Genomic DNA, 27,372 nt, shown 5'->3' on the forward strand with positions numbered 1-27,372 from the left:
TAGGGTCAAACCTTGCTTCCTCCTATTTACTTCTGCAACACAACCACAAACTAACTGGAATCCACAGATAACATCGTATGGCACACCAGCTTTCTATCCCTCAGTTCTGGTAAAAGTGGTTCCCAGCACGATGTTTATGGAGTGACTGGCCTAGAAAAAGGACATCGCAAGTGGAAAACAGTGTCTCCTCGTTTTTGATTGATTAAATCAGAGTTTTCTACATTGTTTTTTAACTTTATTTTTCTTTTCAAAATCAGCGCAAGGTTTTAGGCAATCCTGTAATCTTGGAAAAGAGAAGTCGAATTGTATCTTCAGAATATTTGGCAGCGCAAGAACTGAAGGGAACTCTCAAAGAAAATGTCATTTTAGTAAGTGATGGTGTTTCCTGGGACATGGGTATTTAAACTCTCCTGCATGCTATTTCCACGAAATTCAAACTTTTGACTTCCTTTAATATCTAGCAAGGATTCTAGGTCCCATTTTAAGCACAAAAAATAGGATTTTCCCCTTCCCTAATACATTGCCTTAGTATCCTAACAAGGCAAGCCGGCCAAGTAAAAGGCACACACCATCACAACTAAAATATTAAACAAGAGTGCTATGCTACTTGGGGAAGAGAGGGTTGTAATTAATAGAAGAAAGAATATTGGAGCAGTAAAGTTTAAACTTGAGCAAATATTAGAAGCTAGGTCACCCTTTTGCCGCACTACCGGAAGTGTCCTTATTTATGTTTCAAACAACTGTTGCCCACCTCTGATGGCCAGCTACCAAATGTCCATTTATTAAATACATAGAAACACACAATCGAGAAGCAACAAAACAAGATACACATGTCAATCTGAAAAAGGGATAATTAGTTATGGATTCCTCACCTTAGAATTATCTCCAGGCGTCGGACTTTTTTTCTTCAGCATTACCCCTGCTCGTCGATAGGTGGCTTTTCTCGACTCCGCGTTCGTCGTGGTCGCCGGAATGATGCTGTGGTATCTACTTAGACGCCACCCTTGCGCGCTGACGTCAGTTTTGGGGTTCTTTGCGCCAGCCAGCGCCGATCCAGAGAGATTGGCACCTCGAGTCACTTTTTTACTCCTTTTTGAGACTTTTTTTTCGAGTCGTTTGACTCCTGGTGCATGCAGGGATGTCCCGTCCTCGAACCGGCTTCAAGGCTTGTGACTCCTGTCACAAACTGATGTCTGTAACGGACCTTGTGTGCCTTTGGTGCTTGGAGCGCGACCACGACCTCAAGTCATTCTCAGATTGCCGGGCCATGAACCCAAAGTCTTTGCTGGAGTGTTCCCAAAAGCTTCTCGATGCCCGGCAGTCAGCTCTGCGCCGTTCGAGGTCCCGGTTGAGAGGTAGGTCGCGGGACCATCACCACCACTCTCCATCCAAGTCTTCGTGTGCGGGTAAGTCGAAGCACAAAAAGAAGGCCAAGAAGCAGTCGCTCTTTGCGTTCTCCCCATCCGGCAGTCGACGCGACACGGGAAGCAGAAGGTAGTCGTCAGGCTCCGCCCACGGAGCCTGTTGGGTCGACTCCGGCCTTCCCTCTCTTTCCAGGAGCCGGTGCAACCTCTGCCCAGCTTCGAAGCTTTTACGAAGCTGTGCATTCAATCTTCGAACAGCCCTGCTTTGCTGGCGCGCCCTCTGGCCCTGTGGATTCGGTTGGGGGTTCTAGGCCTTCGATGCCTGCGGCTTTGGCGCCGCAGGGCCCCAAGGATCCAGATCGGCACTGGTCTACCTCGTGGCTGCCTCCGACGTCGGTTGTGTCCCCACCCGAGGTCTACCCCAGCCTCCCCCTCGATGTAGACGCGGAGCTGGACCAATGTAGGGACCGGCGCCGACCGGTACTTTTGTACTATTGTTCTACCCTTGTGTTCCCTACTATTGTTCTACCCTGGTGTTCGCTATCGCCCTGAGTGGCTAACAGAGGAGGGTGATGAGGACTCTGAGGGGTCTGTGGACCCTATAGCAGACCAGTTGGAAGAACCGAACTGGAGAGAGGAGTTGTGTGGCCAGTGGTCCGGATACGTCCCCAGACCTTGGCATGCTTTCTCCCCCTACCTTGGCTACGGAGGAGGGTGTTGATGAGGGCTGCCAAGGCCTTACACCTTGAGCTCCCCGTCGCCGTCGTGAGGCCTAACATCCTCACTGAGGTCTTCAAACCGCAGTCATGCCCACAGGAGCCTCTGCTGCCGTTCACCGGGACCGCTCTCGACGTGGGTCCGACACCCGCAGTTCGAGTAGCTTGCGGGACCGCTCCCGCCTAGCTTTACTCGTCAGGGCCCGGCAATCGACACAGTCGTCCACGGCGTGGTCGGGGCCCAGACACCGGAGGCAGAGTCGGTGATGATCCGTGACCGACATGGTGCGGTCACAACCGTCACAGTTCTTAAAACCGGGCATCCTACCGGCACCTTAACAGTATTATCAAGATTCAAAAACTTTGGTCAAAGACCAGAGTACTGCACTTCTCGGATCTGCGCTAACTGGCGCGGAAAAAAGAAGAACTGACGTCAGCGCGCGGAGGCGGCGTCTATATACTCCAGCGACGTCATCACGACGCCGACGACGGACGCGGAGCCGCAGGGGACGCCTGCAGACGACGCCTACCGACGCGCAGGGGTACTGCTACGCAAAAGTTTCCGGATCCAGACTGACGCCTGGGGATATTCTAAGGTAAGGAATCTAATACTAACCTGTTTCTTTCAGATCCACATGGCGGTGGTGGTGTCCATGAATACCTGCACTACTCTGTCCCGGACAGAGGGAAGGAATGCCTTTAGTGCAAGACTAATCATCTGAAGCTCCAGAGGGTTGATGAGGAGAGCGGACTCCGCTGGAGACCAGAGGCCTCTGATCTCCACCTCTCCCATGTGGCCACCCCACCCCAGCATGGATGCATTGGTCACTGCGCTGAACTCTGGTTGGGGAAGGGAGAGGGATCTGCTGTTGACACAATTCTGGTTCGTTAGCCACCACTAGCTTGCCACCACTGGCGTTTCAGTGCCCTCTGAGACCTGGATGCAATCGGAAAGTTGCCCTGATGCTGTGCCCTCTGGAAGTTCAGGTCCCACTGCAGAGCCTGCATACGCCACCTGGCATAGTCCACCAGCAGGATGCAGGAGGCAACGAGGCCTAGTAGCCTCTGGGTCATTCTAACCGAAACCCAGGATAGAGGCTGAAAGATCGTACTCACAGCCCGAATATCCCGGACTCGCTGCTCTGGAGGATAAGCCCGAAACTGCGCTGTGTCCAGAACCGCTCCGATGAAAAGGAGCTTCTGTGAGTGAATCAGGTTCGGCTTCGGCGCATTTATGATGAACCCCAGCGAATACAGGAGGTCGGACGTAGTCTGGAAGTGAGTGACAACAGCCTGGGGCGAGACTGCCTTCAGCAGCCAGTCGTCGAGATAGGGGAAGACTGGAACCCCTGATCTGTGCAGATGAGCTGCGACCACTGCCATCCCTTTCGTGAACACCTGAGTGGTGCTGGTAAGGCCAAAGGGGAGCACGGTAAACTCAAAGTGCTCGTGGCCTACTGTGAACTGCAGGTAACGCCAGTGGGCCAGCAGGACGGGGATGTGAAAATAAGCGTCCTGCAAGTCCAACGCTACCATCCAGTCTCCAGGGTCGATAGCAGACAGGAGCCATCACGAGCGCTCTGGAAGTCGTCACCATTCCTCTGGTTCCTCAGGTAGGAGACACAAGAAGTCGGGGCGTCGTCATCGTACCCCCGACTCCCCCCGACGCGCGCGCGATGCGGCCGGGGGTTCGGGTGGCCCCACCCCTGCGGCTCCGCGTGAGTCGCCGGCGCGGCATGCTCCATACCCTGCGGTCCCTGGGCAAGGCGCGTCGCGTGAGGAGATAGAGGAGTTCCTCATGGCCATGAGGGCGCTGTCTCCTCCGACGGGGCCTACGGCGCCTGCGGGCCTGGTGGTCCCGTCCGGGGGTCCTAGCGGTTCGGGTGCTCCTGCCTCGACGCCGTCGGGTGCTCCGGCTCCGACGCCGCCGACGGCTCCGGCCTCTCCGGCGCCGATTCCATCGGGGTTGCCCCCGACGCCGCCCCCGCGCGGCGCCGGTGCTCCGACGCCGCCACCGCGCGGCGCCGGTGCTCCGGGGCCGGCTCCGGGCGGCGTCGTCCCCATGACCTCTCCGACTCCGGAGTCGGACCGGCGTCGCCCGACGCCGAGTCCGACGCCGATGGGGCCTGTGGACCCCGAGGAGCCGGTCTACATTGTTGACTCCGAATATGGGGAAGATGTAGAATACGGAGAGGTTTGGGAGGGGTCTGAGGACCCTCTGTCACGTGAGTGTCAGTACAATGTGGACTGGACAGGTGATTTGGGTGACGCCAGTGGTCTGGACGACTCTCCTAACCCTGGTTTTGTCTCGCCTCCTACTGTGGCTTCGGAGGCTGGGGCTGCTTATTCAGTGGTGTTGATGAGGGCTGCCAAGGCCTTACACCTTGAGCTCCCCGTCGCCGTCGTGAGGCCTAACATCCTCACTGAGGTCTTCAAACCGCAGTCATGCCCACAGGAGCCTCTGCTGCCGTTCAACGAAGCCTTGACAGACGTTCTTTTGGGCACGTGGTCCAGGCCCGCTTCAGGTTCGCCTGTTGATAGGAACGTGGCCAGACGCCACCATCCGTGTCCGGACGACCCCAAGTTCCTGTCCACCCATCCCACCCCTGAGAGTCTGGTGATCCAGGCCTCGACCTCCCAGACCGCATTCCCGTCGGCCCCGCCCGACCGGGAATCCAAGAGGTACGACCAATATGGAAAGAAGGTTTTCTCGTCCCCGAGTCTGGGACTGCGGTCTTGCAACACCGCATGCCTCTTGGGCCGCTACACCCACTCTCTGTGGGATACGGTCGCGGAGTTGCTGCCAGAATGCCCGCAGGAGGTACGGGCAAGGCTCGGCAAGGCTATGATTGAAGGCCGAGATGCAGCAAGATACTCCATCAGGTGTGGTCTTGATACGACCGACTCGCTGGGCAGAGCAATGTCCACGACGGTGGCGATTCGTCGCCACGCCTGGCTGAGATCCGCCAACTTTTCGGCAGATGTCCAAAATACTTTGATGGACATGCCGTTCGATGGCAGTCGCCTGTTTGGCGACGAGGCGGACCACGCGCTGGAGCGCTTCAAGGACTCCAGGGTCACGGCCAAGTCCTTGGGTCTCTCGACCCAGCGCCAGCAAACGGGTTCGTTTCGCTCCTTTCGTGGCCACGGAAGGGGCGGTCCCACACGTGCTGCCAGCCACGCACCGCAGAACACTTCTCAACGCGGTGGCGGCCGTGGATTCCGCCGTGGAGGCGGTCGGGGACAACGGCGAGGTCAGGCCACACCTCCCCCCGCAGCATCAGCCTCCAAATCCTCCTAGTCCGTGCTTTCAGGCCCATGTGACGCCAGTGGATGGCAGGGTTCGCCATCACCACTCCCGCTGGCGCTCTATCACATCGGACAGGTGGGTGCTGCAGCTCGTCCGAAGGGGCTACTCCCTCCCCTTCGAGACCTTTCCTCCAGCCATGCCACCGCAGAACCACCGTGTGTCGGGGGACCACTTGACACTTCTGCAGGAGGAAGTTACGGCCCTCTTGGCCAAGGGAGCCATCGAGCGCGTTCCTGGGCCAGAAGTAGGGCGTGGTTGCTATTCCCACTACTTTCTGGTACCCAAGAAGGACAAGGGGGGCCTCCGTCCTATCTTGGATCTACGGAACGTCAACGGCTTCCTCCGGAAGGAGAAGTTCAAGATGTTGACTTTGGCTCAGGTCTTGGCTGCTCTAGACCCACAAGACTGGATGGTGGCGTTGGACTTGCAGGATGCGTATTTTCACATCCCCGTCCTGCCGGCCCACCGGCGTTACCTGCGGTTCACGGTAGGCCACGAGCACTTTCAGTTTATCGTGCTCCCATTCGTCCTTACCAGCGCCCCACGGGTGTTCACGAAAGTGATGGCGGTGGTCGCAGCTCATCTGCGCCGGTTAGGGGTTTCAGTCTTCCCCTACCTCGACGACTGGTTGTTGAAGGCGGGCTCGCCCCAGACAGTCGTCCACCACCTTCAGATGACGGCAGACCTCCTGCACGAGCTGGGGTTTTCCATCAATGTGCCGAAATCACACCTGTGTCCCTCTCAAAAGCTCCTTTTCATCGGAGCGGTTCTCGACTCGGCGCAGTTTCGGGTTTATCCTCCGGAACGGCGGATCCGGGATATACAGGCTTTGATTCCCATCTTTCAGCCGTTATCCCGGGTTTCGGTCAGGTTGACGCTGCGGCTGCTGGGGCTGATGGCTTCCTGCATCCTTCTGGTGCATCACGCCCGGTGGCGGATGCGGGCTCTGCAGTGGGACCTGAAGTTTCAGTGGGCCCAGCATCAAGGCAACCTATCCGACCATGTCCTGATCTCGGAGGGCACTGCGAGCCAGTTGCAGTGGTGGCTTACGGACCGCGATTGGGTCAGAGGCAGATGCCTCTCCCTTCCCCAACCGGAGCACGTGGTTGTGACGGACGCGTCCCTCCAGGGCTGGGGAGGCCACTTGGGAGAGGCGGAGATCAGAGGTATCTGGTCTCTGGCGGAATCCCGGCTCCACATCAACTTGTTGGAGCTGCGGGCGATTCGCCTAGCACTGAAGGCATTCCTCCCCTTTGTCAACGGGAGTGTAGTGCAGGTGTTCACGGACAACACCACCGCCATGTGGTACTGCAACAAGCAGGGCGGAGTGGGGTCGTGGACCCTTTGCCAGGAGGCTCTGCGTCTCTGGCAATGGCTGGAACGTCAGGGCGTGACTCTGACGGTTCAACACCTGGCAGGTTCTCTGAACGCCAGGGCGGACGAACTCAGCCGTCGGTGCTCGGTGGATCACGAATGGCGTCTGAACTCGGACGTGGCGAAAGGCCTCTTTCTGCAATGGGGAGAGCCTTGGTTAGATCTATTCGCCACAGAAGAGAACGCGCAATATCATCAGTTCTGCGCGTTGGAGTTTCCAAGACGGCACTCGCTCGGCGACGCCTTTCGGCGCGAGTGGAGCTGCGGTCTGTTGTACGCCTTTCCGCCTATACCACTTCTGCCCAGAGTGCTGAAGAAGATCAGGCGCGACCGGGCCAGAGTTATCCTTGTGGCTCCGGACTGGGCTCGAAGGTACTGGTATCCTGAGCTACTCAGCATTCCAGTCCGTCCCTCGATCCGCCTGCCCCTTCGGGAGGACCTTCTGTCGCAGCAGCAGGGGACGGTCCTCCACCCGAACCTGTCCAGTCTCCACCTCCATGCGTGGAGATTGAGCGGCGACAGTTGAGGCCATTTGACTTGCCTCCTGAGGTTTGTGATGTGATTCTGGCAGCCAGGCGTCCCTCCACAAAGTCGGTATACGCCTGCCGGTGGAACAGATTTGTGGCATGGTGCACAGCAAAGGCTGTGGACCCTCTCTCTGCCCCTCTTTCCGAGGTTCTCCTCTTTCTTCTCTCTCTTGCCCAGCAGGGCTCTGCTCTGGGCACTATCAAGGGCTACCTTTCTGCCCTTTCGGCCTTTCTAAGGCTGCCTGATCTACCTTCTTTGTTCAGGTCCCCTATTGTAACGAGATTCTTGAAGGGCATCACGCACATGTATCCACCTGTTCCGTTCGTGATGCCTCAGTGGGACTTGAACCTGGTTCTGACCTTCTTGATGTGCGCTCCCTTTGAGCCACTTCATTCCTGTCCTCTCCGTCTCCTGACTTTAAAGACGGCCTTCCTGGTTGCCATCACCTCTGCCAGGAGAGTGAGTGAGCTCCAGGCTCTTTCTGTCAAACCTCCTTTCATGTCCATTCATCCAGACAAGGTGGTTCTGAGAACTAGACCTTCTTTCCTGCCCAAAGTAGTATCTGCTTTTCACATCGGGCAGTCCATCACCTTACCCTCCTTCTTCCCGCCTCCGCATCCTTCAAAGGATGAAGAGCGGCTCCATCGTCTGGACCCAAAACGTGCGCTTTCATTTTATATGGATCGCACACGCCAGTTCCGGGTGGATGACCAACTGTTTGTTGGCTACGTGGGTGCGAAGAAGGGACGGGCGGTACATAAACGGAACATCTCTCGGTGGGTCGTTCTGTGCATCAAAGCGTGCTACTCTTTGGCTCGGAAGGAGCCTCCTGTTGGGCTGAGGGCCCATTCCACTCGGGCCACGGCGGCTACTACTGCCCTGGGCCGGGGAGTCCCTTTGCAGGACATTTGCCAGGCGGCTACGTGGGCCTCGCTGCACACCTTTGCGAGGCACTACTGCCTGGACAGTCAAGTCCGGAGGGATGGCTTCTTTGGCCGTTCGGTCCTCCAGGACTTTCTGGTGTAGGATTGTATTGGTTCGCAGACCCACCACCGGGGTTGGTATTGCTGGGGTATCTATTCTAAGGTAAGGAATCTAATACTAACCTGTTTCTTTCAGATGAACAAGTTACTTACCTTCGGTAACGATATATCTGTAAGAAACAGTAGTTAGTATTAGATTCCTTACCGCCCCACCCATCCTCCCCGTTCTGCGAACTGATACCTAGGGTTAAGGACATCCCTTTCAGGGCCCTAGTTTCAAATGGCACCAGTGTTGGTTCTCACATGGCTCTGCGTGTTCTGGCGCGGAAAAGCTATGTACAAAGAACTGACGTCAGCGCGCGGAGGCGGCGTCTATATACTCCAGCGACGTCATCACGGCGCACGACGCCGACGACGGACGCGGAGCCGCAGGGGACGCCTGCAAACGACGCCTACCGACGCGCAGGGGTACTGCTACGCAAAAGTTTCCGGATCCAGACTGACGCCTGGGGATATTCTAAGGTAAGGAATCTAATACTAACTACTGTTTCTTACAGATATATCGTTACCAAAGGTAAGTAACTTGTTCTTCTGCAACAAACAGGACGGGGTGGGGTCGTGGACCCTATGTCAAGATGCTCTCCGCCCTTGGACATTGCTGGAACACAGGGCATACCTCTGGTGGTTCAACACCTGGCAGGTTCTCTGAACTCCAGGGCGGATGAACTCAGCCGCGGGTCCATGATGGATCCCGAATGGGGTCTTCACTCTGAGGTGGTGCAAGGTCTCTTTCAGCAGTGGTAAGAACCTTGGTTAGATCTATTAGCCACCGAAGAGAACGTGCAATGTCAGCAGTTTTGCTCATTGGAATTTCCAAGGCGGCACTCGCTATTGAACACTTTTTTCCGCCTATACCACTTCTGCCAGAGTGCTGAAGATCAAGCGCAAGTTATTCTTGCGGCTCCGAATTGGGCACAAAGAGTATGGTATCCCAAGCTATTACACATGGCCATCGGTCTTCCATTCAGACTGCCTCTTCGGGAGGATCTTCTGTTGCAGCAGCAGGGGACGGTCCTCCACCCAAACCTGTGCATAGCTTTCGACCTTCCTCCCGAAGTCTGTAATGTTATCTTGGCAGCCAGGCGTCCCTCTGTCAAAACGGTATACGCCTGTAGATGGAACAAGTTTGTGGCATGGTGCGCAGCAAAGGCTGTCTGCTCCCCTTTCAGAAGTTCTCCTCTTCATTCTGTCTTTGGCCCAGCACGGCTCTGCTCTGGGCACTCTCAAAGGCTATCTTTCGGCCATTTTGGCCTTCCTTCGGCTGCCTGACCAGCCTTCTCTTTTCAAGCCCCTATTGTAAATCGCTTCTTTAAGGGCACTACTCACTTGTTACCTCCAACGCCTGTCGTAACGCCCCAGTGGGACTTGAAACTGGTTCTCACCTATCTTATGTGCGCTTCCTTTGAGCCGCTAAATAACTGTTCTCTGACTTCGACTCTTAAGACTGCCTTTCTAGTTGCCATCACCACTGCCTTTCTAGTTGCCATCACCACCCACTGCTCGCAGGTTGAGTGAGCTTCAAGCCCTTTCTTCTAAACCTCCTTTCCTGGCTGTTCATCCGGACAAAGTTGTCCTTCACACTAGGCCTTCTTTCCTTCCCAAAGTGGTTACCTCTTTCCACATAGGACAGACCATCACTTTGCCCATTTTCTTCCCGCCCCCGCATCCTTCTAAGGAGGAGGAGAGGCTACACCGTCTAGATCCGTTCTATCTAGATCGCACAAAACAATTCTGGGTGGATGGACCAGCTCTTTGTTGGCTATGTGGGCGCCAAGAAACGTCGGGCCGTGCTAAAACGGACCATCTCCCGATGAGTCGTCCTTTGCAACAAAATCTGCTACTCCTTAGCAAAACAGGAACCTCAAGTGGGGCTGCGGGCCTCTTCCACCAGGGCAACGGCAGCCACTACTGCTTTGGGACGCGGAGTCCCCCTTCATGACATCTGCCAGGCAGCTACCTGGGCTTCATCGCACACGTTTACTAAACACTACTGCCTGGACAGCTATGTCCGAAGAGACGACTTCTTTTGGTGTTCAGTTCTCCAGGACTTTCTGCTGTGAACTTGATTTGCAGGCTCACCTCCAAGGTTGGTATTGCTGGAGTATCTATTCTAAGGTGAGGAATCCATTACTAATTGTCTCTTTCAGATTAACAAGTTACTTCCCTTCCGTAACAATATATCTGTAAGAGACTTAGATTAGTTATGGATTCCTCACCGCCCCACCCATCTACCCCGTTCTGCGAACTGACTTCTAGGGTAAGGGACTCTCTTTCATGGCCCTAATTTTGTGCAGCAGTGGTCATTGTCTTGCATGGCGCTCCGCTTCCAGCGTGGAATGTCTTGTAAAGAACTGACGTCGGCGCGTGAGGGCAGCGTCTTAAGTAAATACCGCAATGTCATTCCGGCGACCACGATGCCGACGGTGAACGCAGAGTCGACCAACGCCATCTACCGACACACAGGGTTACTGCTGAAGAAAAATTGTCCGGATCCAGTCTGATGCTTGGGTGTAATTCAAAGGTAAGGAATCCATAACTAATCTAGGTCTCTTACAGATATATCAAGATGAAGTGAGTCAGAAATCTTTCTGGTTGATTCTGTGATTTGTTTATCAATTGCTTCTTCACCAAGTATAGATAGATACTGCCGTCACATTTTGCCCAGTTACTGTTTTCCTTACAAAATGATGTGCCTAGCCAGAATTGAAAGTAGGTACGTCCTAACGAGTGATACATCAGTATTCCATGAGGGCTCTTGTAGCCGTAATCGACTCAAAATTCTATCAGTTACTGGTCATTAAACTGACATGGTACTATGCCACTGTGACTTGGTCACAGTGTGCGAATGGTGAACACTGGCAGTTGGATCATTCATAGCCGAACACGTGCCACCTGGAAGGATATCTTTTCCCACAACAGTGGCATAGAACCCTGTCCGTTTACTGATCAGTAACTGACAATTTAGTTGAGTTGATAACTGCTGCATGACCCCTCGTGAAATACTGGTGCATCACTTGTTATGGCGTATCTACTTTAAATTCTGTGTCTGGCTAGACACATGAATTTGCCCCAAGGAAACCTGTTACTGGACAAAACGCATTGGCTGTATCTATACTAAAAAGCAAAGAATCACAGAATCAACCAAAAAGATTTCTTTGACTCAATACATCTTGATGTGATATTTGCTAATCTTACACGTGTACCTTGTTTTATTGCCTCTCAATTGTGTTTCTAAGTAGTAATGTTTACCATCAAGTAATCTGGCTATTTCTTCCTCCAAACGCTCCTCGATCGAGTCCTTGCGTATTGAGTATTATCTGATAGAGACTTTTAGCTGCAGATTCCTTACCTTAGAAATATTTCCAGGCGTCTGACTGGGTCCGGACATTTTTGAGCAGTACCCCTGCACGCCGGTATGTGGCGTAGTTCGGCTCCGTGTTGGGGTCCTCCGAGCCGGAAGTGGCTATGCAGTACCTATATAGGTGCCACCTCTGCATTCTTTCCTTTCAGCACCAGATGGTGCAGATCTGTTTAGAGCTACCACATAGTCACTTTTTGACTGACTTTTTTTCAACTTTCTGTCGACCTCTTTTTTGGGACATTCTTTCTCTTTGTGTGACAGAGTATCCCCTGAAAAAACAGCTAGTTTCAAAGTATGTGGTGTTTTCAGACAGATGGTCTGTATGGTGCCTCGAGAAAGACCATGCCCCAAAGGCCTGCGTAGATTACCGCATCATGCTCCCGTAGGTGCTGAGGGAGCACGTCCTAAGAGTCGAAGAGGTCTTTGACTTCTTTGTGTCTGTCCAAATCCTCAGACAAGGCGGTGTCCGCACTCCAGGCCCCCGCGCCTCTGTGGCGCCCCAACCAGGGTTGGCTATGCGCTTTCCTGATTTTCCCGGTGCATACCCCACCCAACTAAGAGAATTCTATGAAGCAATGCACCTGATTCTTAGAAGTCCGGAACCCTCTGGATTGCCCTCAGGCCCCATTAGTTAAGGAGGGACCCCTACTGTATTCCCACCAGTCTCTACGCCCTTGACGGTAGTCGAGCCCCTTGGAACTGGTCCTTAATCCAGAGCAGTGCTGACAGCAAGGCCGAGACCTTCTCCAGCAGCAGCTCCTGTACGGACTCTCCTGGCGACGATTCCCATCGTCCTCAACTCTGACTCTGAGCAGACCGGCGTTGCACAGCGTGTGTTCCAGTGCCTTCTGGACCCATGCCTACTGGTCGGGGCCAGGGCCTTTTGCCTTTGACAAGCCTGGTACAGGCGATGATTGGGAGGGGTATGGCGTCCTTTATTAATATAACAACTCTTGGATGATACAGAGGACACCTGGAATGAGGATCTGGTGGATGCCAGTGGGTTAGACACCTCACTTGACACTGGCTTGGACTCCCCTCCTACAGTTGCTACAGAGAAGGTGGCCTCTTTCGCTATTAGGTTGTGTAGGGCAGCAGAGGTCTTGGACCTCAAGACTAACATCTTGACAGAGGTGCTTCAGCTGGGGACAGTTCCTTCCGAGCCCTTGCTCCCCTTTGTTGAAGCCCTCACAACATTCTCCTCTGTGCCTGGTCCAGACCCCATACTGGAGCTCCTGTGCACTGGATGATTGCCTACCGCCCTGCTCCAAAGGACCCCAGTTGCCTCACCTAGCACCCCACTCTAGAGAGCTAGGTGGTCCAGGCCTCCACTTCCAGAATCAACCTTGGCGCTTTCCCTCCCATGCCATAGGATAGGGAATCCAAAAGGCTGAACAATTTTGGAAAGAGAATGTTCTCTTCTGCTAGCCTAGCACTGTGGTTAGTGAACACAGTGTGCCTCTTGGGTCATTATTCCCACATGATCTGAGACTCAGTGTGCAAGTGCTGCCTATAGTTTTGGAGGAGGCCAGAGCCATACTCTCAGGCTGTTGTCAATGGGAGGGCTGTTCATGGTGGGCCAGGAGCAGTTTCAATGTGCTGTTTTGCAGCGTGAATCTTTCTGGATTCACTATGCTGTGCATTATTCCGCGGTCTTGTGGTTGGGTCCGGATTCGTAGTCTTTTCTTTGTTTTTTGTTTTTTGTAGCCCAGGTGGGCGTCGGCGTCACACCCCTTTGGGTGTATTTCCGGTGACGTCGGCATGCTTCCTGCGGAAGCTCCCACTCTTGGGCGCCATCTTCAGATTCTTTTTTTCCGCGGTCGGGTCTGGATCGTTCCCGTTTGGGCTCCAGACATTTTTGGAGAAAGAAGAAAGAAAATACAGAAAAGACGAGGAGAAGTCATCTGAAGACTACAGGGGACTTCATCGACGAAAAGCCGGCGAGGAGAAGGCGTTTTTCATCGAGATCATCGACGATGGTCGACGAACACGCGACCAGAGAGGCCCTGGACGCTCGATGATGGACAACACGCCGTTCAAGTTCTGCCGTAACTGCCACCACAAGTACGCGCAGAAGGACCAGCACCCGGTATGCAACCTTTGCCTACCGGTGGACCACGAAAGCGGACACTGCAACCCCTGTTCCGCCTTCGCCCCGAAGACCCTTCGTGTGAGAGAGAGGCAGAGGGTAGCACACGCCACCCTGCAGGGGAAGGCCCCGACTCCGTCCCTCTACGAGCTGGGGATGTCCTCCGAGGAAGAAGACAACGCTGCCGCCGAAGACGACAGCTACACGGTCGTAGAGACCGATTACACAAAGACTTCTGACAAGGTAGGAGACTCTTCGGCCCCCAAGAACCCGAGAGACTCTGAGTCTAGAAAAATGGAGGGCAAGACCCCGAAAGCGCCGACGCCAAAAAAGGTGGCGTCCGCGACTACTCCCAGGCCCAGCGGATCCTCCGAGAAGGAGTCCCCGGCGCCGAGGGCTGCTGATCAGCAGAAAACGTCGAAAATCGTCCCCGAAAAGGATCGATTGACGCCGAGGGAGAAAGACCCGAAACTGACGACGACGACCAGAGACCCAAGATCCGGTCCGACGTCGACGCCGAAAGGTACGGCGACGAACCATCCGCCGAAAAGAACGGCCGATCCATCCGACGCGGAACACGCGGCAGAGATGGAGAAGAAGAGAAGGCGCCTCGAGGCCGAAATGGAGAACATCATGCAGCGGAAGAAAGATTTCGATGCAAAGATGAAGGCCTTCACGATCCCTCACAAGACCAAGCCACCGGTGGGGGAGGCAGTCGAGGAGGAGGAAGAGATCGCCGAAGTCGTCGAGGAACAAGACCAGGACGTCGAGGTGATCGACGACCAGGAGGAGTACGAGAATCCCTACGATAGTTACAACTATGGGGAGGAAGAAAGCAGGACAGACGCAGACTTGACACCCTCTGACCTACAGGAGGTAGATTACATAGATGTCGACACCGACAGCCCCGAGGAGGTGGTCGACACTTACCCCTCGAGGCCCTCGCCGCCGGACGACATTGGGGCCTACAACTCGGTGATACAGGCTGCCGCAGCAGCTTTCAAGCTCAAGCTCGACGAAGAGAAGCAGAAAGCAGACTTCCTTCTAGAAACATTGCTCCCAACACAAACGAGGAGCCAGTTCCTTCCAATGCTCGAGAGCGTCTTGGCTCAGGGGAAGGAAGCTTTCAGGGAGCCCGCAACATGCAAGGCAGTAACTCCCAGAACTGAGAAGAAGTACAAGCATGCCACTAAGGACCCGGGGTACATTCAGGGCACGGTCTCCGCAGACTCCATTATCACGGCCACAGCAAGGAGGAGGGCTAACGTACCCACTACCTCGGGCCCACCACCGGATAAGGAGAGCAAAAGGATGGATCTGGTGGGCAGAAGGATCGAACGGAATGCTGCGACCCACTGGCGCATGGCTAATTCCAACGCCCTGATAAACAGGCACATGTACCAAATCATGGAGGGACTGGGGCACTTGGTGAAGGACTTGCCCCAGGATGCCAGACAGAAAGCCGAAAAGCTGGTTGAAGAGGGAAAAAACGCGGCAAACTCTTGCCTTAAGACGGCCCTGGATGGAGCAGACACCGCCAGCAGGCTCATGATGATGGGCGTCACGGAAAGGAGGCACGCCTGGCTCAGGATATCCGGTTTCAAACCGGAGGTGCAACACAGCATCCTGAACACACCGTTCAACGGCAGCACGCTTTTTGGATCAACAGTTGATGAAACGCTCAGCCAACTGAAGAAAGATAACGAAACAGCAAGATCCATGGGAGCATTGCAGTTCAGAGGGAACAAGAGGGGCACCCCGTCACGGAGGCCCGGCGGGAGAGGCGGAAACCAGCCAGGTACATCACACCAGGCTTTCCAGCAAACGCACCAGGCAGACCCACAGACTCAGCAGGGTCATCAGAAGCAGTCCTGGCAGTACCAACAAAGAGGCCAGTCCTTTCGAGGGAGAAATGGACGGGGACAAAATAGAAGAGGGGGGCAGCAGCCCACCTCCAAGTGACTTCAAAAAAATCTGTGTGCCCGCCCACAAAAAAGACCCCAGGGGGCAGCACGTACAGATGGGTCAAGACAAACTAGACACCTACGACCACATGACACCAGTGGGAGGATGATTAAGATTCCACCTCAAAGAGTGGAGAGAAATCACATCAGACAAATGGATCCTCAACATTATCCAATTCGGATACTGCATAGAGTTGGAGGGGAGGCCAACAAGCAGAAAACCAAAAAGAAAGCCACTAGCAAGCAAGCAGCTGCAGTGCCTTCAGGAAGAAGCAAAAGAACTCCTGCAGAAGCAGGCCATAGAACGGGTACCCTTCAAGGAAAGAAACACAGGAGTATACTCAACGTACTTCCTGGTACCAAAAGTAGACGAAACAATGAGACCCATTCTCGATTTACGGTTCATGAACAAATTCATAAGAACGCAAAAATTCAAAATGACCTCCCTGCAAGAGGTGCTCCCACAATTGCAGATCGGGGACTTCATGGTCACAATAGACCTCAAAGACGCATACCTGCACATTCCAATGAACAGAAAGCACAAGCACATGCTCAGGTTCACCGTCGGAGAAAGCCACTACCAGTTCACGACACTGGCCTTCGGTCTAAAATCAGCACCAAGAGTTTTCACGAAGTGCCTCGCAGCAGTCGCAGCGCACCTAAGAAGGCAGGGGATACACGTATACCCTTACCTGGACGACTGGCTGGTGAAAGCAAACTCATACCAGAAATGCAAGCTGCACGCACATACAGTGACAAGCACGCTCATAAGCCTGGGGTTCTCCATCCATTGGAAGAAATCATCAATGGAGCCAGAACAAGTGAAGATCTTCCTGGGAGCACAGATCAACACCTTACAGGGCAAGGTGTTCCCCAGCGAGAAGAGGGCGTGGGCGCTGGTGAAGGAAACTCGCCTCTACCGGAAGGGACAAGCTCGGACAGTGAGGACTGCGAGCAAGATCATGGGGATGATGGCATCATGCATCCACCTGGTACCGAATGTACGACTCCACATGAGACCCATTCAAGAATGGCTACAGGAGCAATGGTCACAAGCTACAGGCAGTTGGGAGGATCTAGTGGTTGTAACGCACGCAGTGCAGAAGGAGATGACATGGTGGACCATGGAGAACATAGCAAGGGGAAAGCCTCTAACGTCCCCAACGCCAACAGTGACCATCACCACAGACGCATCCCTGAAGGGATGGGGCGCTCACATGGAGGAGCTCAAGGTGAGGGGTCTGTGGACACCAACAGATGCGACAAAGCACATCAATTACTTAGAATTGAAGACAATCTTCCTTGCACTGAAAGCCTTTCAAACAAGACTGTACAAACACAAGGTGTTGATACAAACAGACAATACCACTGCGATGTTCTACATCAACAAGCAGGGGGGCACACAGTCAGCCCCGCTTTCAACGCTGGCGCAGGAGATATGGAGATGGGCCATCCCTCTCAAGATAGACCTGCTAGCCATACACCTGCCAGGGAAGGACAACATACAAGCAGACTGGCTCAGCAGGCAGACATCGGCATCCCACGAGTGGGAGCTCAATGCTCAGGAGACAAGGCGCCTATTCGACAGGTGGGGAACTCCATCGGTGGACCTGTTTGCCACACGCCAGAATGCAAAATGCCAAAACTTCACATCCAGGCAGCCCGAGGAAGGATCACTAGGGAATGCCCTATGGATAGATTGGTCAAGGACATTTGCCTACGCCTTTCCCCCGATACCACTGATGCACAGAGTACTGAGCAAATGCAGAGCGAGCAACATGACACTGATACTGGTCGCACCACAGTGGGCGAGGCAGACATGGTATTCGCAGATCATGGAGATGACACAGTGTGCACCCCACAGATTCAGCAGGAGGAAAGACTTACTCTCCATGCAGAACGGAGAGGTGCTCCACCCAGAGCCAGAGAACATGAGCCTAGTAGCGTGGCTCCTGAGGACATAGAGTTCGCACATTTAAGATTGCCAGAAAGTACCCTGAGGGTACTTCGGGAGGCAAGAAGACCTAGCACTCGGAAGTGCTATGTTGCGAAATGGAAAAGGTTCACAATATGGTGCAGACAAGAAAGACTTCACAATAAAATGAAGGACTCCACAGTGCTAAAGTACCTGACGCACTTGCTAGAGAAGAACCTTAGCTCATCCTCCTTGAGAGTTCACTTGGCAGCGATAGTCGCCTACACAAGGGGAGAAACTTGCAGGAGTTTCTTCACATCACAGGTGGTGAAGAGATTCCTAGAAGGAGCGAAAAGGATCGCACCACCCAAGCGGGTGCCGCCACCTGCATGGAACTTAAACGTAGTCCTAACGGAACTCATGAAGGAGCCCTTTGAACCAATCCACAAGGCGTCCTTAAAGATGCTAACTATGAAAACAGCTTTCCTGGTTGCAATAACGTCCTTACGCAGAGTAAGCGAGCTTCAGGCTCTGACGCTACAAGAGCCCTACATACAAATACACAATGATAGAGTTGTGATGAGGACTGACCCACACTTCATGCCGAAGGTGGTATCTAAATTTCACATGAACCAGTCTATACAGATACCGAGTTTTTTCCAAAAACCGACAACTGCTGCAGAGCGAGCTCTGCACACCCTGGACGCCAGAAGGGCAGTCATGCACTACATTGAGAGGACGAAGGGACACAGGAAAACAAAACAGTTCTTTGTGTCATTCGCCAACAGTTACATGGGAAAGGCAGTAACCAAAAAGACCATTGCACGATGGATCGCACAGACAATTCAACTCTGCCACAAGCGTGCAGGACAAGAGCTAGCAGAGGGGACACGTGCCCACTCCACTAGGGAAAAGGGGGCTACAATAGCCTTCCTGGCTAACACACCCATACAAGACATATGCCTGGCGGCAACATGGGCTTCGGTGCACACGTTCACGAAGCACTACTGTGTGGACATACAGATGAACAAGGAAGCTCAAGTTGGACAGAAGGTGCTACAGCACATATTCAATACCCAACGCTCATCTTCCACCCAACCGCCACAGAGATGAGAAACCGCTACAAAATCTATGCACAGCATAGTGAATCCAGAAAGACTCACGCTGCAAAACGAATAGTTTTCTTACCTGTCGGTGTAGTTTTGCAGCTTGAAGATCTTTCTGGATTCACTAGCGAACCCACCCACCTCCGCCAGAAAGATGAGGCTGGAGAGAGAAGAGGTGGAAATAGAAAAGTGGAAAAGACTTTGAAGGTACAAAGCGGTAAAATATCACCTGAATAGAACATTGCCATTACTTCGGAAACGAAAGAAACACGGAAAAAAAGAACCCGAAGATGGCGCCCAAGAGTGGGAGCTTCCGCAGGAAGCATGCCGACGTCACCGGAAATACACCCAAAGGGGTGTGACGCCGACGCCCACCTGGGCTACAAAAAAAAAAAGAAAAGACTACGAATCCGGACCCAACCACAAGACCGCGGAATAATGCACAGCATAGTGAATCCAGAAAGATCTTCAAGCTGCAAAACTACACCGACAGGTAAGAAAACTATTCGTTCTCCCCTTTGGCCTAAACAGTTACTCTTGTGCTGCAACCACCGCCATCACCCATCTGAAGAGGTCTGGGTTCCCAGTCTCCCCCTACCTCGACAATTGGCTGTTGAATGCGTGCTCTCCCCAGGCAGTCGTCTCCAACCTCCAGACTACGTTGAACTTCCTGCACTCACTGGGGTTCACTATCCACGTACCAAAGTCTCACCTGACCTCCTCTCAGACACCATCTTTTATCTGAGCTGTTCTCTACACAGTGCAGTTTTGGGCTTATTTTCCCAAATGCCTCAGGTTATAATACAGAGGTATCAGCCTCTATCCTGGGTTTCAGCGAAACAGACTCCGAGGCTGCTGAGCCTCAGCCTACCGCATCCTGCTAGAGAAGCATGCCTGCTGACATATGTGAGCTCTGTGGTGGGACTTAAAAATCCAATGGGCGCAGCATCATGGTAATCTCAGTAAAAATCCATATCTCAGAGGGAACTGCAACAGATTTGCAGTACTGGCTGACAAACCGTAATTGGGTCAGTGGTAGACCCCCTCTCCCATCCAAAGCCAGAACGACTGTAGTGACACATGCATCACTCCTGGGCTTGAGCGGCAATCTGAGGACGATTTAAATAAGAGGACTCTGGTCCCCGGCGGAGTCTGGACTCCACATAAACTTTTTAGAGCTTCGACTGACTCATTTGACATTGAAAGCCTTTCTTCCCTCCATCAAGGGAAAGCTAATGCAGGTGTTCACGGACAACACCGTCGCCTTGTGGGCTCAGGAGGTGGTGCAAGGTCTCTTCCAAGAGTGTGGAGAGCATTTGTTAGATCTGTTCGCCACTGCCGCGAACGCAAAATGTCAGCAGATCTGGGCGCAATAGTTTCCAAAGTGGCGTTCGCTGTTTGACGCTTTTTGCCTCGAGTGGAACTCCAGCCTCCTGTGCGCCTTTAACCAATACCACTCCTGCCCAGAGTTCTTAAGAAGATGAGGACCAACTGGGCCCAAGATATTCTTGTGACTTCGGATTGGGCGCGGGGAGAGTCTGGTAGCCTGTGCTGTTGAGCATGAGCATCGGTCCTCCAGTAAGTTGCCTCTTCGGGAGGATCTTCCGTCACAGCAACAAGGGAGAATCCTACACCCGAACCTGCACACACTCCGCCTTAATGCGTATTGAGAGCGTTCAACCCAAAGTCTGTGATGTTATTCTGGCAGCCAAGCGTCCCTCTTCCAAAATGGTGTGCACCTGCCCCACGGCCACATATGTGGCACGGTGTGTTTTGAGAAACATGGATCCCCTATCTGCTCCTCTTTCTCAGGTCTTATTATTGGTCCTTTCTTTGGCCCAGCATAGCTCTGCTCTCGGCACAGTTGAGTACTATTTTTCATCCATTTCTGAAGTTGCTGGGCCAGCCTTCCATACTTAAGTCACCTGTTTTGACAAGATTTGCAAAGGTTTGCAACACGTTTCCCCCCCAGGCCATTCATTGTGCCCTTGTGAGATTTGAACCTGGTCCTCACTTTCCTGAAGTGTGCAGCTTTTAAGCCGTTGCACAACTGCCCTCTTCGATTATGGACCCTCATGTCTACATTTCTGGTGGTTATTACATTGGCCAGGATAGTCAGCGAGTGGTAGGTACACTCAGTGCATTCTCCATATTCTACTTTCTACCCTGACAAACTGGTGCTTCGGACCAGTGCATCCTTCCTTCCGAAGGTATTCACTCCTTTTTGCATAGGCCACACCATCACTCTGCCTACCTTTTTTTGCCCGCCTCATTCTTCCAATGAGTAGGAGAGACTCCACTGTGTGGACCCAAAAAGAGCGTGGGCGTTCTACCTACTGCACAAAAGAATTCCGGGTGGATGACCAACTCTTCATAGTGTATATCGGGGCCAAGAAAGGGAAGGCTGTGCAAAAACAAACCATGTCCTGATGGATGGTGCTCTGCATAAGATCTGCTACATATTGGCAAAGAAGCAACCCCTTGAGGACTTGCACGCTCATTCTACCAGAGCCAAAGCTGCGACCATTGCGTCAGCCCAGGGCGTTCGGGTGCTGGACATTAGTCAGGCTGCAATGTGGGTTCATTACACACATTTAAGGAGCACTAATGTCTTGGCAGTCAAGTCAGTCGGGATGGACATTTGGGTCATTCAGTCCTACAGGACTTTCTAGTCTTAATTGAGTTCGCAGTCCCGCCCCCGTGGAGGCTTTGCTTGGCTTCTATGGTAAAGAATTGGCGGCTAGATGTCTCTATCAGATGAATAAGTTGCTTACCTTCGGTAACGCCTTATCTGGTGGAGAGATTATCCAGCCGAAGATTCCTTACCGACCCTCTCATCCTCCCCGACCTGCGACTTTGTTAAAGGATGGGGGCTTCCCCTTGAACAGGGCCCTAGAAACTCACACCAGTGGTCAGTCTTCATCTTGGCGCCGCACTCCTGGCATGGAAAGTCACAAAAATGTGCTGAGGTGGCACCTATATAGATGCAGCATACGTCTCTTCTGGCATGGGTGAAGCCAACGCGGGGCTGAACTATGCCACCTACTGACCTGCAGGGGTACTGCTAAAAAATATCCCGATCCAGTCAGAAGCCTGAGGATAATTTTAAGGTAAGAAATCTGCAGCTAGATAGTCTATACCAGATAAGGCGTTACTAAAGGTAATTGACTTGTTCTTCAAGGCTGAACTTTCCTGTTTTCATTTTCTAATTGTTTTTAATTCTGGTGTTTTTTCTCTGTTTAGGAGTGTTTTTAAAACTAAGTGATAAGTGTTTACACTTCTTTGCTCTTTAAAAACTGACAAGGACAGTGCTTTTGCAGTGCTTACAGATTTGATTGCTCCACCAAAATAGCATAACTTATATACAGTGTATTTTAGGGTCCTCAGGACCCTGGCAACACAAAGCACAGCTGAGCATGGGATAGTTTGCTGGTCTACTATGTGCATGGGGTGAGGCATACATTAGCTAGGCAAGGGACTGATCTTTTTCTGGCAAGTGAGTATTCACTGCTCAGCTGTTTTATTCGAGGAGTGTGTGAAACTTACGTAATTTGATGTAGCGTAATTACGCGAAATTACCGCGAAATTACATGTAATTATGCAAAATGCATCTCACTCAAAAAACTATCCGAAACAGTCACCTTAGGTAATACTTCAACTTGAAAATGTCATTTTGCATTGATTTCCGATCACTAGTGTTCAAAACACTGCTGCTAGAGTTCGCTTTTTAGTTAGCACTCAAGTTATTCGAGCAGTCATCTCGGGTATAAAAGAAAATCTAATCTGAAATGCCTTCCTCATTCAAAAATGACCCGAACTGTACATCTGCCATTAAGCTTTTGCACCAAAATTACGTGATTTGGTGTAATGGCAAAATCTCTAATTTTACATTTTGGTTCATGAAATTACCAAAATTACATCAGCTATGCCGAAGTACTCATACTTTCCCCCATGCCTATCTTATACCTCACTAGGTGTGTACTTGTCTAATCAGGCTATCTATGTATCAGTGTAACAATATCCCACTATTCTTCGGGTAGGGAGCCAAACAACTATCTAACTTTACCCACTTAGAAACCGAGTCTCAGAGACCGGGCCCTAAAGGCACATAAGATCTGTTTATGATCAGGAAACACTTGGATCAGGGAGCCTCAGGACTAGAATCTCGAATGCCTGATAGCCAGCGATGATGTAGTTCAGAGATAAGGAACCTAAAAGGATGACTCACTGGAAATTGAAAAGCAATGGGATATAAGGATAAGGTGGCAGACACAAAGCTGCACCAGATCTGAAAGTACCATGGAAAAGAACGCAATGTGTAGCGACATGAGAAAGTAGGTGAGGTGAAAGATTGAGGAAAAGGAGGTGTTAAAGTGGAAAAGGATCTATCAATATGTCACTCGGGGACCATGCACCACTATTAAGAAAATATGAGTCCCAAACTACACCTCATAACTTTGGCATTTTCAGGCTTAAGTTGCTTAGAAATCCATCAGAACTCCAAAGGTCGAAAAACAAAACATATGTTACATGTTAGGGTTCGGATGAGGGCTAAAATTCCAGAAACCTCATTCCATCCTGCCTGCTGAGCACCCACACAAGAAAAACATCCAATATAAAATGAATTCTTTTTCTAGCCAGTAACTGACCCACACCATGCCCAATCCAGACACTTGGTCATCCAAACCTTAATCAGCGGCATGAATCTGCCCAAGGCCCCAAAGAGACAATAGGCCAAGTAACTTGAGAATTCTGTACTATATAATAACTGCATAACATTACAGATCTGCTGTGTAAAAGCATTTGTTTGCATTGTCAATCATGACTCTATCTGTACAAGCAGCTATTGCATCTGCCGCAGCACACATTAAACTGAAAATATTCTGATGCAGTATAATGAAGTAGTAAGACAGGCAAGCGTTAGGCAATAAGCAAGAGTTTAGATCTCTTCCAGGATGATACTTCTCATCTGCATTATTTTGCCATCCTTTATTTACCTGGATCTGTATACGTACTACAGCGAAAGGACTGCACAACTTGCAGCTGGATTTACTTCACCTCTGGAGTGGAAAGATGGGAAAGCCAGTGTGGGAGGGCAGGCTGGATATACAGACGCGGAGGCTGAATATATTGGCTAACAGGGATTTCTTTATTGTCAGTTGGCACAGACGTAGGTTTTACTACAGGTTCTAGAGTTCCTTCCTCTGCAGGGGTCTTCTCCCTTCCTGAAGGGTTGGCTGAGGAGGTCAGCGTTGTTCTTCCCTCTTCAGTCGGAAAACGAAGATCTTGGTGCGATGTTGGATGCGTGGCGTTGGTTTCACCCGGAGGCTCACCGAGAGGAAAGAAAAGGGAGCCTGTCCGTGTTCTGGCCTGAGAATACTTCACCTTTACCTACACCCGGTAGTGCGTAGAGGTATGGAAAGGATGGTGATGGAGTCACAGAGAAGGGAGGAAAAAAGAGGTATGAAGTCACAGAAAGATATCGGGGAAATGGAGTGAGGTCTAGTTGAGGACAGGTGAGGCTAAATACAGCGCGGGATATCAGTGCTCCACAAACAAAGGTATATCGAGTAGTGCCAAAAATCACTCTACACTCGTGCTGGGGACTTTTCTCCTGTGTCACCCCTCCCCTCCACACAGTACCCTATTCCTCCCACCTCCCTCAATAGCACCCTATTCCTCCCACCTCCCTCAATAGCACCCTATTCCTCCCACCTCCCTCAATAGCACCCAGGTACAGTCTCACTCACCGGCCCGCTGTAACTCCCCGGAGTCACGGCACGCTCTCCAGCTTCCTCCGGGGGACACCACCACTCCTCTGTCCAGCGGTCTTCGGTCTCCCCCGCTTCCTCGCTGTCAGGAACGCTGTCTTGACGTTCAGCTCCGGCTCCCGGCTCCGAGATTTGGTGTCCTCCTTCGCGTGGTCTGCTCCCTCCGTGCTTGACTCCGCCCTTGCGTTGGTCCGAGACGCTTCTTCCTGGATGGCGTCTCCTTTTAATGGTGGCTCGTATTCTGCTCCTCCCCTTGTTTCCAGACTTGGCTGTGAAGAAACCGGAGCGGTGGGTGTCTCTTTTCGTGCGCCCAGCTGGAAGAGATTACATCGTCGTCCTGTACAGTGGAGTGGTGAGGCTCACTTGTTAGAGGTGGCAGACCCGGAAGCAGAGGACGGCCCGGGACCAGGGTTCAATTCCCGACGCGGCAGGGTCGTGGACCAGGGTCAGCGGACTCGATAATTCGCGCCTCGGTGCCTACTCTAACCAGGGATCACACTCGGCAACTCTGGGCATTAGCTTGCCTCATCTCCACAACAGCCCCCCACATACGCCGGGGATGCCTGGTTTCACCTTGGAGATACCCAGTAGGGACCATCTCACAGGGAAAGCCAGGACGGGTTCCCCAGCGGTCTACAGCGCGGACATACCCCATGTGGGGTGATTCATGCGCTTTACAAGACATCATTACATTACATGCGGGGAATTCTGGGCGATGTGGTCCAGGAAAAGGTGGTTACCGCCGGGCCCCCTCTCACATCTAGATTGCCCAATAAGTCTTCTTGCCCAAGAATCACTGCTCTTTGGCACTGTTCATTAGACATGCTTCTCACACAAACTTCTTATCCCCTGGTCATTCCAAGTTTTGCAGCGTGAATCTTGCTGGATTCACTATGCTGTGCATTATTCCGCGGTCTAGTGGTTGGGTCCGGAATCATAATCTTTTCTTTCTTTTTTTTTTTTTTTTTTCGTAGCCCAGGTGGGCGTGGACTTCCCACCTTTTGGTGTACTTCCTGTGAAGTTGGCACGCTTCCTGCGAAAGCTCCCACATTTGGGTGCCATCTTCAGATTCTTTTTTCCGCCGTTGGGTCTGGATCGTCACTGAGAAGCTCCAGAGTTTTTTGGAGGAAAGAAGAGCTAAAAGGTGAAATTTTCACAGAAAAGATTGGAGAAGATACCGAAGAACAAGATCACCAAGCCGGGATGACGAAGGAGGAGAACTTCGAGATCTTCGACGTCCAACGGAGAATGCGCACGCAGGGGGCCCCCTGAGTGCAGGAATGGACAAAACACCCTTTAAATTCTGCCGTAACTGCCACCACAAATACGCGCAGAAGGACCAGCACCCGGTCTGCAACCTCTGCTTACCGGTCGACCACGAGAGCAAGGATTGCAAGGCCTGCTCCGCCTTCACCCTGAAGACACTCAGGGTTAGAGAGAGACAGAGGAGAGCCAACTACAACATGCAAGGCAAAGGCCAACCTCCATCGCTTCGGGACCTGGGCCTCTCCAGCGACGAAGAGGACAACATCGCCGAGGGACCAGATGACTACACAGTCGTAGAGACCGATAAGAAGGCATCTAAAGAGGTAGGAGAGACATCGATCCCAAAACCCCCGACAGACTCTCGAAAGCCCGATCAGGACTCTAGAAAAACAGTCCTCGAAGGGAGCACTGGCGCCGAAAACCTCGACGGCCGCAGCTGCACCCAAGGACAAACAGCCCAGCGGATCCTTCGAAAAGGACTCCCAGGCGGCGAAGACCGGCGAAAAGCCAAGGTCGTCTAAGCACGTCCCCGAAAAGGACCGCTCGACTTTAAAGGAGAAGGACCCGAAGGTCGCTTTGACGTCGACGACTAAGTCGAAGAGATCGGCCGAAACACTCAACGCCAAGCATGCCGCCGAGATGGAGAGAAAAAAGAGAAGGCTCGAGGCCGAAATGGAGAACATCCTACAAAGGAAGAAAGAGTTAGACGAGAAAATGAAAAGGTTCACGATACCGTCGAAAGCGCAGACAACGATCGTCGAAATTGAAGAGGAAGAGGAGTTCGACGCCGAAGGGCTGCCGAAAACTCCCCAGCACCAGGAACACCTCGGGCCTATACTATGAGGGAGAAGGTGATGATGACCAGCGAACGACTTTCGACTCGGCATCCTCGATGACACAAGACCTGGATTGGCAGGACAGCAAAAATCCAGAAGAGCCCGTGGAGACTAATCCTTCGAGGCCTTCGCCACCAGATGATATTGGAGCCTATAACATGGTCATCAAGAACGCGGCAGCGGCCTATGGAGTCAAATTGGAGGAGGAAAAGCCAAAGGCATGTTTCCTTTTAGAGACCCTGCTCCCTACTCAAATAAAGAGTCAGTTTGAGTGTCATGGACCAAGGGAGGGAGGCGTTCAAAGACCCTGCAACCTGCAGGTCTGTCACACCTAGGACGGAAAAAAAATACAAACACTCCTCTCAGAATCCTCCCTACACAAGGTATCCGTCACAGCGGACTCCATTATTGCGGCAACAGCCAGAAAGAGGGCAAATGTCCCAACAACGTCAGGCCCACCACCAGACAAAGAAAGTAGGAGAATGGATCTGACTGGGAGAAAAATAGAGAGAAATGCAGGAGTACACTGGCGCATGGCAAACTCAAATGCCCTACTGAACTGACACCAGTACCAGCATTGGGACGAGATGGGGCAACTGCTCAAGCACCTCCCAGAGGAATACTAGCAAAGGGCTTAGGATCTCAGGCTTCAAGCCGGAAGTGCAGAAGAACATTCTAAGCACTCCTTTCAATGGAGAGACACTGTTCGGGGCACCGGTGGAAGAGAAA

General features: G+C 52.3%; 1 protein-coding gene across 4 annotated transcripts in view; it reads left to right on the forward strand.

Annotated features, from left to right (window-relative positions):
• ARHGAP19 (Rho GTPase activating protein 19) overlaps positions 1–27,372 on the forward strand; it is a 368,551-nt gene that overhangs the window by 322,673 nt on the left and 18,506 nt on the right. The window contains exon 10 of one of the 4 annotated variants that reach the window (XM_078643585.1): positions 258–368. The exons of the other annotated variants lie outside the window; for them this stretch is intronic. Coding sequence (XP_078499711.1) covers positions 258–368 — 111 coding nt within the window. The remainder of the gene's footprint in view (positions 1–257; positions 369–27,372) is intronic. 4 annotated transcript variants of the gene reach the window in all.

Source organism: Lissotriton helveticus, chromosome 5_1 (assembly GCF_964261635.1).
Source record: "Lissotriton helveticus chromosome 5_1, aLisHel1.1, whole genome shotgun sequence".
Lineage (NCBI taxonomy): Eukaryota > Metazoa > Chordata > Amphibia > Caudata > Salamandridae > Lissotriton > Lissotriton helveticus.